Source organism: Trifolium pratense, linkage group LG7 (assembly GCF_020283565.1).
Source record: "Trifolium pratense cultivar HEN17-A07 linkage group LG7, ARS_RC_1.1, whole genome shotgun sequence".
NCBI classification, from domain to species: Eukaryota; Viridiplantae; Streptophyta; class Magnoliopsida; order Fabales; family Fabaceae; genus Trifolium; species Trifolium pratense.
Genome location: NC_060065.1, coordinates 34,814,265 through 34,826,576, shown reverse-complemented (window position 1 = coordinate 34,826,576; position 12,312 = coordinate 34,814,265). Strand labels below are relative to the sequence as shown.

General features: G+C 35.6%; 1 protein-coding gene across 1 annotated transcript; it reads left to right on the top strand.

Annotated features, from left to right (window-relative positions):
- Positions 1-6,154: 6,154 nt before the first annotated feature.
- Positions 6,155-9,552, top strand: LOC123895631 (inactive beta-amylase 9). The gene is made up of 3 exons (XM_045946090.1): positions 6,155-6,661; positions 7,538-8,023; positions 8,399-9,552. The coding sequence occupies exons 1-3, from the start codon at positions 6,428-6,430 to the stop codon at positions 9,281-9,283; spliced, it is 1,605 nt and encodes a 534-aa protein (XP_045802046.1). The 5' UTR covers positions 6,155-6,427; the 3' UTR covers positions 9,284-9,552.
- The last annotated feature ends 2,760 nt before the right edge of the window (positions 9,553-12,312 follow it).

Here is a 12,312-nt window from a genome sequence, read left to right as displayed (position 1 = left end):
CATCAGCTCGAATTCACCGTCTGGAACTGGACGACGGTGCTCTTGGCTTGCCTCGTCATCTTCCTTCTTCTCCTTGCGGAGCTTCTTTTCATCTTTGTTTTCCTGTTTGGAAAAGCGGCTGTCGAGGTCAATGGAGCTGATTTCTGGGAAGGGCAGGGAAGTTGTTGCCTTGGACTTCTTGGACTCGGGGAGCTGCCCGATATATTCATTTCCTTTGGAGGAGGCATTGAAGACTCTCCTTGCTGCTTCAATGTCTCCATGCAGTGTTGCAACTTGGCCTTTATGAGTATAGTACTTCATCTTGAGGTGGGCAGTTGAAGGGACAGCCATTAAGTCAGCAATAGCTGTCCGGCCCAGGATGCACTGGTAGAGGGAAGGGCAGTCTACTACCAGGAATTTCACTTTGATAGTTTTTGCAGTTTCTTCAGAGCCAACGGTGACTAGCAGGTCTACATAGCCCCATGGCTTAGTTGTTGCTCCATTAAATCCGGAGAGATCAGATCCAAAATAAGGAGTGAGGTAGGTTTCATCTAGTTGCAGAGTCTTGAAAAGTTGGGAATACATGATATCACAGGAGCTTCCTTGGTCGACCAGTACCCTGCGGACGTCCATATTTGCCATGTCCACTCTGATGAGCAGGGGTATCTGGGAGTTTGCAGTTCCACCGGGCAGCTCTTCCATATAGAAGGCTAAGGGCTTTGATTGCCCTTTCGGTTTATCTAGAGTTGCGCTCAGGTTGGAGGAGCCATCTATCAATTCTTCAAATTTTCTCTTGATGGATCCTACAGTCTGTTTGTCAAAACCTCCACCAGAGATAACCATAGCGTGGGCAAGTGCGTCCCATTTGCTCAGCGTAGGAGCAACATAGGTGTCGTCCAAGTAGTCAGGGACAAAGAAGTCATCAGTTCTAGAGATGGCAAGGGCAACTGGCTTGTGCCCGGATTTTTCTGGTGCAGCTTCTTCATTGTTGCTGGTCTCGGCAGCTTCTGCCCGGGGAGCATTGCCCCTCTTCACGTATTGTTTGATTTGCCCATTTCTAATCAGAATTTCAATGGCGTCTTTTAGCTGGATGCAGTCGTCAGTCAGATGGTCGTAACCTTTGTGATACTTGCAGTACCTGCTCTTGTCTTGGCCAGGCTTTGTGGGTTGTTGTCTTGGAAATTTAATTCCTGCTTTAGTGAACTCAGCTGAGTTGCACTCTTTCCAAATTTCTTCCTGGGTTTTGCAAAGGGGAGTATAGTTGCTGAACGTGCTGGGAGGTCCACGGGGTTCCCTAGGCCTTTCGCCTCTTCGTCTTCCTCCTCCTCGGCTGGACTGTTCAGCATTTGAACGAGGAGCAGGTTGACTGTTTCCTGCTCGCCCATAACGGGCAGCATCTGCAGCTTGTTGCTCTTCATATTGGATGTAGGGTTGAGATTTGAGGAGGAGGTCGCTAAAGGTGCGCGGTTTTTCGATTCCAACGGCTTTTGCAAAGTCAGAGTTTGGTCTAAGGCCCCTTTGGAGCAGGTATTTCTTCATATCATCAGTTGTTTCTACCTGGACGGCTTCTTTGTTGAACCTCTCTATGAAACTGCGGAGAGATTCATTATCAGCTTGGAAGATGGCATCCAGGACTGCCTCGGTTTTTGGTTGTTTGCGGGAAGCAGTGAAGTGCCTGCGGAATTGGTCGGACAGATCCATCCATGAGGTTATGGGGCGAGGAGCTAGGCTGTGGTACCAAGCCATAGCTCCCTTTCTCAGAGTAGTTGGGAATATTCTGCATCTAATTGCTCCGCTGACCCTTAAGAAGTTCAGGGTAGCGTTGACTGATGCAATGTGTTCATCTGGGTCAGTAAGTCCATCATAAGCTGGGAGAGGAGGTGGTCGCTCATATCCCTTTGGAACGGGTGCTTGAAGTATGTCGTGAGATAAAGGGCAGCGGGGATCATCCTCGTCACTCTCTTGTGAGTTTAGGGGAGGTGAGCCTTCACGATCAGGAGTTGGGCTCCTGGAGAATTGGTCAGTGTGATGGCTGCGGCTTACTGGCTGCCCTTGTTTGGTCATCAAGTTGAGTCCCTGGGGAGAATGACGACGAGGAGGTGTTCGGTCCACAATTTTTCCTTTTTTCACATTCGGAGAAGATATACCCTCGCGGGGAGGGGAGATATGGTCTCTTTTCCTGCCAGGTTGCTCAATCCTCTCAAGGGCAGGTCGTCGTTGTCTGACAGTTTCCTGACGAGGAGGGGATTGAGAAGTGGGAGTTCTCCTCGGGGGAGAGTTGTTCCTTGAGAATCGCTGATTCCTTTCCAAGCGATCGAGTCTCAGATTCTGCTCGTCCATTCGGCGATTCTGGCCTTGGAGAGCTTCGGTGGTTTGTTTCAGGGCAGCTATGAGTGCTGCTAGTTCAGCATTAGTAACTGAAGCAGCGGACAAGTCGGTCTCTGCTGATTTGCCCTGCTCAGACTGAAGGCGTTTGCCTGCCTGCTTCTCAGTCAAGACGACCAAGTCGCCATCCTCAGAAGTCCAGGAAGTGGCCTGCCCGTCTCTAGGGTCTGACTCGGGGAGGGCCTGGAAGTCAGTGATGAGAGCAGGAGACAGACGGGGAGAAGATGGAGGAGCAGCGTCCTCAACGTCATTGTTGAAATGAGATGAACTGGCCATGACGAAGAAGTGATTGATTGGTTTTGTTCTTTGGTTTTCTTGCTCGAAACAAAGAAGGGGAGAACTCAGATCCCCACAGTCGGCGCCACTGATCTTAACTGTTGATCAGAACAGGTAGAAGGCCAGCTGGAAGTCCGTTGAGCAGGTGGTAGGCAGTAATCCGAGCAGATGGTCCACGGAGGGGGGGGTGTACCTGCAGGTGCTCCGATGCCAAAGTCAGACAAGGAATAGAGAGCAAAAGAGATACTAGAGAGAAGTTAGAGAGAGAGAGTAATTGTGATAATGAATAGTGTTCTACCTTGCTCTCCCATGAGGGAGAGTATTTATAGCCCCCAGCTCTGGGCCAAAGGTCCTCTTAGTGGGCTGGACTAGCCAAGGCCCATTAAGAGGGACTGCCAAGATATCACCCTTAGATGGTGGGTAGAGTAGTAATTTTACCCTATCTTGGTGGAGAGGTTGTGCCATGCTGACATGGAGGTGGTTGGGCAGGCCATGTGGACTTTGTGAGGGTCTAGGTGGACTAGCATTAGTCTAGTCCAGAACACTAGGGATGTCAAGTAGATTTAATTTGTAGGAGAAGATCGATGAAAATTGTTCTATTTGGAAATATGAAAACAACCCCATCACCTCCCATTTGCTTTTCTCCATCTATCTCGAACCAAACAGATCCTAAAAATTGTTTAGATGATAAAAAGCTACACATATATTTAATATATTTGATATACATGATTGAACTATGTAATATCCAATTTATCTATGCATTGACTTCATTATTTATCCCGAGACATTTCTCATAACTCCTTAATAAATGGTATAAGACCACCTCCAGCGGTGGTTCCTCATGAGAGTTTGCCAGCATGGCAATGATTTGGGGTCCACTTTTTCTTTGCTTTGGAGCTCCACCTGGCCATCAGTGTATAAACAAGCAACGGTTCTTCAATTTTTTTTTTTTATTTTAATAATAAAAATAGCCGTTACCAACGGCTAGTTTCTTTTTTTTTTCTTTTTTTTTTAGTTATTTTTTAGTTATAAATATAGTTTTGTGAAAAAAATTAACCAACACAAATTTTACCAACACTTAATTCAATTTTCTCTTCAATTTCAATTTTCTCTCACAATTTCATCATTTTAATTCAAATTTTCATTTTTTTTTACTTCAAATTACAATTGTTTAGGTCAAATGGATCCTAATCATTTTCATTATCAACAAGCTATGTTCAATTTCATGCAAAATTATCAAAATCCTAATCCTCAAAATTCTCAAATTCCACCGATGCCACCATTTTCTACTCAAGTTCCACCATTTTCTACTCAAGTTGGTACTGAAAAAGAAGAAAGGGTTGTTGTTAAAAACAACCCTTTCTCGAGATTTTTTTTTAACAACAACCCTTTCTTCTTTTTCAGTACCAACTTGAGTAGAAAATGGTGGAACTTGAGTAGAAAATGGTGGCATCGGTGGAATTTGAGAATTTTGAGGATTAGGATTTTGATAATTTTGCATGAAATTGAACATAGCTTGTTGATAATGAAAATGATTAGGATCCATTTGACCTAAACAATTGTAATTTGAAGTAAAAAAAAAATGAAAATTTGAATTAAAATGATGAAATTGTGAGAGAGAAAATTGAAATTGAAGAGAAAATTGAATTAAGTGTTGGTAAAATTTGTGTTGGTTAATTTTTTTCACAAAACTATATTTATAACTAAAAAATAACTTAAAAAAAAAAGAAAAAAAAAAGAAACTAGCCGTTGGTAACGGCTACTTTTATTATTAAAATCAAAAAAAAAAAAATTGAAGAACCGTTGCTTGTTTATACACTGATGGCCAGGTGGAGCTCCAAAGCAAAGAAAAAGTGGACCCCAAATCATTGCCATGCTGGCAAACTCTCATGAGGAACCACCGCTGGAGGTGGTCTAAGAGCCATGATTCAATTTGATGGGGGAGCATATGAGTAGATCTTGATATTAGATCAACTAAAGGATGTGAAAATTCACACTTAAAAAGAAATTATTGGAATTCAAGTTAAGTGTAAGATGTGATGTTCCCCTTTTTTGTAATCTTGAAACAATCATATATTGTTTCTCTCGAGTTTCCCCCAACAAAAACATGATATTTTTTTCTCTCTGACCGAACTCCACAACAATTATGTCAACAATAATATATTAATATATATGTTGTTTGCTTTTAAAAATAATTTGTCAATACCTTAAAGAAAACATATAAAGTAATCTCTTATCTATATATCCATAACAAAGTACATGCATGGTCTGATTCTGATCCGAGTCATATATAGAAGAGAGCTCGAGAAACAGCAGAAAACAGATCCTAAAACATGGACCAATGAAATGAATCTAATGCTAAATTTGTAAAGGCACCACACTCACACCACAACGCACATAGTTTAATAATATGAATATGACTCAGCACACACAAAGCATCTTTCAATTTGCCACTCCTCCACGTGTGATGTTAATCCATAACCAATCATTCATTTTTGAATCTAAATACTAAATTAACAAACTTATGAATGACTGTGTTGTGTTGTGTTGTGTTGTGTTGTGTCTCTTTGCTTCCACGCATAACATACCCCACTCTCCAATCATCCCTATGCCACTTGCAATTTTTCTTATCATAGAGACAAATTTAATTCAACTATGGGATTCATTAATTAACAACCAACAGTAACAATGAGTCATATTTGGATAATGTATTTCACGAGATTGGATTGGGAATCTATCCTTCTGTCGGGTCCAAGGAACATCATGGATTGGAAATTAGTTGCCTTTTTTTTTTTTTTCATGCACTATTTTTTTGTATGCAAGTGGAAGAATTTTTAACATGTACTACTATAAATATATAGCATATTTCATTGGTTAAACTAGTATACCACTATTTTATTTTAATTCAAGAGTAGTCATATTTGAGCTCAAATTTCATAAAATAAATTCAAATTTTTGAAGAAAAGTTGTAGAACTAATTAAGCATTTTATATATTCATCGATCAAGTTAGCATGCATTTACTGGTCTATGTTAAAAAAAATTGATTAACCAAATATTTTACACCCAACTAGTCCCAAGTATTTTCATAATTCAATGATTATGATTTATGGACATTGTAAAAGTATTTAAATATTTATTCCATGTCAATTAAATCCTAAAAAATTATAAGTGAAACTCACAAACTTAAACATTAGCTAAAAAAAAGTTAAATATGATCAATTATTTTGTACTAATAATAATTCAATAAAATGCATATGTTAACCTTAAACTAACCATATATCGACATAGCAAATTCCAGATGTCATTGGCTGTATGGTTTCATAATTATTAGTTTTTTGAGAAAATAATGAACCTATCATGATTGTTTTGGTCCTCAATAATTCCTTTTTTTTTTATGAACCATTGAATTGAACCTAAAAAATGATTCTTTTGGTGCTAAATAATTTCATTTTTCTTCATTAAAAAAAAAACATTATTAAAAACATCATTCTGCGGCTCAACTTCTAAAACATCGACACGTGTCTCATTGTTTTGTACGCTTTTGTTTCTCTTTGGCCACACAAAAGAAAAAGCGCGTTTGAGCCTCCACTTCCTCCTTATATACCCCTTATACCATAATCCATTTCCCTCACTCATCAACTTCAAAAATCACTTTTTTAATCCAACCCATTTTTTCCCTTTAAGAATTCTCTTGAAATCCTCAACTGGGTATCCTTAAAGATTCAATTTTTGATTATTTTTTTGAACAAGTTTTTGCTTTGATTATTACCAATTTTCTCGTTTGCAATGGAACTTTCTGTTATTGGTAGCTCTCAAGTGAAATTAGGAAGAACTGATTTTGCTTGTAGAGAATTTGGTTATGTTATTCTGAAGAATAATAGTAGATTTTCAAATGGTAGAGTTTGTTTTGGTCAGAATTTAAGGTTGAAGAAAGGTGGAATGGGTTTGAAAGCTATTCATGTTGAACCAATTAGAGAGATGAAGAAGAATCTTTCTGGATCTAGAACAAGATCCAAACAGGTAAAAAAAAATTAATTATTTTTTAATTTTTTAATTAATTTTTTTGTTCATGTGCTGATATTTTGACTTGACTGTTTGGTTGGTGAGAAAGTATGAAACAAAATATTTTTAATTAATTGATGCTTTTTTTTATGTATGTATTTTAATTTGAATTAGTATGTTGAATTCTTCATTTATTTATGAGTAATTTGAAAAGTTGAAATTGAATGAATATATTAAGGGTATTTGAATTAGTATGTTGAATTCTTCATTTATTTATATGGTTAGGGTAAATAATGATTAATGAAGTCAACACTTTTATTACTATTACCTTAAATATTGAATGATGTATTGTCCTTAAAGTTGTTATCTTGTGATTTTAAGTAGATTTTTTTAAGATGATTTTGGCAACTAGATTTGCTTGTGAAGTTTTGTTCATGTTAAAGATCAATTATTAATTATGAGGTTTTATTTTTTTCATTCATTTTAATATTAATTGCATGATGAATAAAAATTGAAAACCATGATGACATACATATGTTAATATCTAAAAGGGGTTTGGTTTAATTAATGAAGGTTTGATTTAATAAACTTAACTATTCCTATTCTATCTATCAAAATGTTTATTGTTCTGAATCGTTCAAATTCACATCTAATGCGGTCGTGTTATAGTATGTTACATGCTATGAAGCACATACAACAGACACCGGATACGACACGGACACTGACATGTCGACACCGATAATAATTTGACATGTTGTCGGTGTCGGACACCGGTGATGTGTTGTCGGTGTCTGGACACGCCTAGCCTGAGGAGTGTCTGTGCTTCATTGGTTACATGTTGTGGACTTGTTCTGAAAAGTAACTAACATGCTTAAAATAATGTATATGTTGCAGGTAGATGGTGTAAGATTATTTGTGGGACTTCCCCAAGATACAGTTTCTCATGACTGCAATTCAATAAACCATTCTAAAGCAATTGCAGCAGGGTTGAAAGCTTTGAAACTATTAGGAGTCGAAGGCGTTGAACTACCAATTTGGTGGGGAATTGTTGAGAAAGAAGCCATGGGAAAATATGATTGGTCAGGCTATCTTGCTATTGCTGAGATGATTCAAGAAGTGGGTCTTAAGCTTCATGTTTCCCTTTGCTTTCATGGTTCTAAAAAACCAAATATCCCTTTACCTAAATGGGTGTCTGAGATTGGTGAATCGGAGTCGAGTATTTTCTTTACGGATCGGTCAGGACAACATTACAAAGAATGTTTGTCGCTTGCGGTTGATAATCTTCCTGTTCTTAATGGAAAGACTCCGGTTCAAGTGTATCAGAGTTTTTGTGAGAGCTTCAAGTCTTCATTTTCTCCATTCATGGAGTCGACAATCACGGTACGAATCTTAGATCACATGACCAATTATAGAAACTAACACCCGCTTTCACAATTAAGATTTGTAAGGGCCTGATTAGAATGACTTATTTGAGCTTATCTATTTATACAAGTTAGTATTTGTGAAAGTGTTTGGGAGAGCTTATGAAAACAACTTATGACATGTCTATACCATGTTTTCAGCTTATTTTCATAAGTTATCATAACTTATGAAAACAGTTTATAGATAATATCAAAACAATGACTTTCTTTTATCTTGTGTTATAGACTTAGAGAAATAAATTATACACATGCACTTATATGATAAACGCTTAATTAAGTTTTTTATCCAGGCATTGTGTAAACATGATTGACAATTAGCCGTATTGCATTGCAGGGCATTTCAATGGGTTTAGGACCAGATGGTGAGCTTCGATATCCATCTCATCACGAGTTACCTAGTAACCGCAAAACTCAAGGAGTAGGAGAATTCCAGTGTTATGATCAAAACATGCTAAGTTTACTCAAGCAACATGCTGAGTCATATGGAAATCCTTTATGGGGGCTTGGCGGTCCACATGATGTGCCTACATATGACCAATCGCCATACGCCAGTAGCTTTTTTAAGGACGGTGGTTCTTGGGAGTCTTCGTATGGTGACTTCTTCCTTTCATGGTATTCTGCTCAGCTCATAGCACATGGAGATTCCCTCCTTTCATTAGCATCTTCTACTTTCGGTGACACCGGAGTTTCAATATACGGAAAAATCCCACTTATGCACGCTTGGTATGGAACTCGGTCCCGTCCATCTGAGCTAACAGCAGGATTCTATAACACAGCCAATAGAGATGGTTATGAACAGGTGGCAGAGATCTTTGCTAAAAACTCGTGCAAAATCATATTACCTGGAATGGATCTTTCGGATGCAAATCAACCAAATGAAACCCATTCCAGTCCCGAGTTGCTCCTCGCGCAAACTATGACAACTTTCAGAAACCAAGGTGTGAAAGTCTCAGGTCAAAACTCATCAGAGTTCGGCGTTCCAGGCGGTTTCGAACAAATAAAGAAGAATTTATCAGGAGATAATGTACTTGACTTGTTCTCATATCAAAGAATGGGAGCATATTTCTTTTCACCAGAGCATTTTCCTTCGTTCACCGAGTTAGTTCGTAGCCTTAATCAACCGAAACTCCATTTAGACGATCTCCCTATTGAAGAGGAAGAAGGCGCCGAATCAGCAGTTATGAGCCAAGAATCAAATGTGAGCATGCAAGCAGCTTAAAACAAGAAACTGCTGTAAATTTGTAATGATAATTGTGTATATAACAATTAGTAGTTTGTGTTGTAAGTAATTAAGTACAAAATGAGGATGCATATTTTTGTTTCAACTTTCAACCTCAAACAAAGTTACATTACAATGATCCATTGTAAAGTAGCTTAAGATTGTGGCAGATAATATTTTATTATGTTTGTTTTAGATTGCAAGGCCTCTAAAACTATGTCTAAGAATCTAAATCAAATGGACTATTGGTCCTTTTTGCTCTTGTGGTGGACATTTATATCTCATACTCCTTATGTTTCATATGTTTAAGGTCGTTGCATGAAGACTAAGAAATCATGTGTGTCGTATGTTTAAAAATTAAGGTTGTTGCATGAAGACTGAGAAATCATGTGTTTAAATTTAGATTAAAATACTCATTATTTTTGGATGTTATTATCATTGATTGTTTTGTAAATTTCCATATTTCCCCACTACTCTCAATAATGATGTTTGAACAATTGAACTATATACTTAGATTAAAGATTTGTTTTATTCTCAATAATGTTTTTTTTTATATTATTATTTGAATAATGATATCAATACTAATAATCATTTGATGGTTTGCATATTTTTCAGTTCAAATACAGCTAAGAAGCAAATATTTCACTATAACAACCTCATAAAAATTGAATGTTAATATATCTTAATCACATCTAAGAATATATTTAAAATAAATAACTAATTACTTATTGAATTTGTAACACTCAATATTAAAATCTCTAGAGAATAGTCTCCAAATTAGTATTGTATATGATCTTCATTCAAATAGGAAGCACATGCATGCCATACTAGTTAATAGTGATATTCTATGTTATATAAATACTTGAAACTTTAAGATACTTGAATTTGTGTTTTTTTCATGTTATTTTCTTCTTTCAAAAATGGCACTTAATTTTCAAATCAAGATGTGATATACTGCTACTATATTTGGAGTTGCTTTCAACCATCAATTTTGGAACCTCATAAACTATAATTCTTTAAAATGTCCTCTTATATGAAGTTGTGCTTTTTTCTTCATTTCTGTGGGATGTCCTCTTATTCAGCTCATAGAATTAAAAGATTCAGTGGATTAGTCAAATATATGTGCCATTTGTTATGGAGAAGGGAAGTTGTGGGTTGAGAATTAAATTTTCTTAAAATTAGGGATTATATAGGAATAGAATTTTGTATAGTAAAAGAAATATTTATTTGTATGTGATTCAACTGACAATGTCGATATTATTAAGTTGGATACTTTTATCTGGTTCGAACTCGAGACCTCGCAAGTGTGTGTGTAAGTTTCGGATAGTGTTTACTATTTCGTCTACGGACAAATAAAATTAGTAAATAATAATAAATAAAATGATAATTATGTAGATATTAGATGATTAATGATGTGTAAAATTGGTTGATAGGTTTTGACTAACAATATTTTTACAAAAGAACATTATTAAAAATATATATAGTATAATAGTTGAGGGCCTTATAATGCAAAAAAAAAAAAATAGTTTAATGACCTATTTAAAATTTTCCAAATTATTCAACACCTATAAATTAGATTGATCTATTTCAAAAATGAGTTTTCCTATATTTAGCAACAAAAAAATAGACATGAGAGTTTTTCAAAATAGACATTTGGAATACATGGTTAGTGTAAAGTTTTTTCCCACATGCATTCAATTATGTGTTGTCACATCATTTGATGAAGAATTTAATTTATATGCACCGTCAGTCTAAAGTTATTTTGCACATGCGTTCAATAATATACTGACACATCATCTATGGTAACTAAAACACATGATGTGGCAACGCGTCATTGGATGTATGTGTAAAATAAAATTACACCGACGGTACACAACAATTAAACTTTTTAATGAATATGACACATTAATACATTATGTGTTTTTAAACATCTTACATTACGTGTTGGTATATTATTAAACGCATGTGTAAAATAACTTTACACTGATATTATATATAAATTAAATTCTTATTTTAACGATATTTATTATTTTAATAATTTGTTTTCTCCGCTGACTTGGTCATTTGTTACTGTTAAAATTGATTAGATTTAGATGTGCTTTAATTCAAGTCTTTGTTTCCTAATAAAAAGGGATTAATAACGGAGAGCATAAAACTAGGGGGCTTGCGTTGGACTCAATAACTAGCTACTTCTTTATTTCTTTGGTGACATATGAAAAAAATCATATAAGCATAAACTTAATTATACAGAAAAAAGATATGAATTCCTTCCAAAAAAAAAAAAGAATATGATATAATATTAGGTTTCCCTTCGGCATCAAAAAGAAAATATTGCTAAGTCTTGCTAATTCACGTGCAGTGTTAGTAAAAAGTGACTGTTGCATCCGGAAGAATATTAGCTATGAGACAAACTGCATCTGATAAATTATTACTAATGACAAAATACTCTGAAGTCCATTGCATTTGCAATCTCAGTCAAATCGATAAGTTTCTCGTTCTCTCTACTTCATTTTATTATCACTTATATTTGTGTTTATTTGTGTTTATAAATTATACTGCTCTTTAATTTATTGTTTAAGAGTTCTATATGTCTAATTTTTCCAACAATTATATCCGTGTTTTCTATTACAATCATTTCATTCAAATTTGTAGATTAAAAGGGAAGAAAATTTAATTAGATCGTAGTTCTAAATAGCAATTAAGAGTTAAGACTCATCTAAATACTTTAAGCTATTATTGTGCTTATTCATTTTCCACCTTAACTAGATTGAGTGGATGATAAATTCAGTGGTTTAAGGAATTTGCGATTATATATAGGATATATGATTTATTTATTTTTTTCATAATAGAAGGAAATGATTATATATATGAAAAATAAGTACCTTTTTCTTCAAACAAAAAAAATTGATAAAAGAAGTACATCAACAAAAAGGAGAAATATTTTCTAAACACTGAATTTAGTTCCTAAACAGTTTTGAAAAGGATGGAATAACTTATTAACTACTGTTCATAACAAGACACAATTGCAA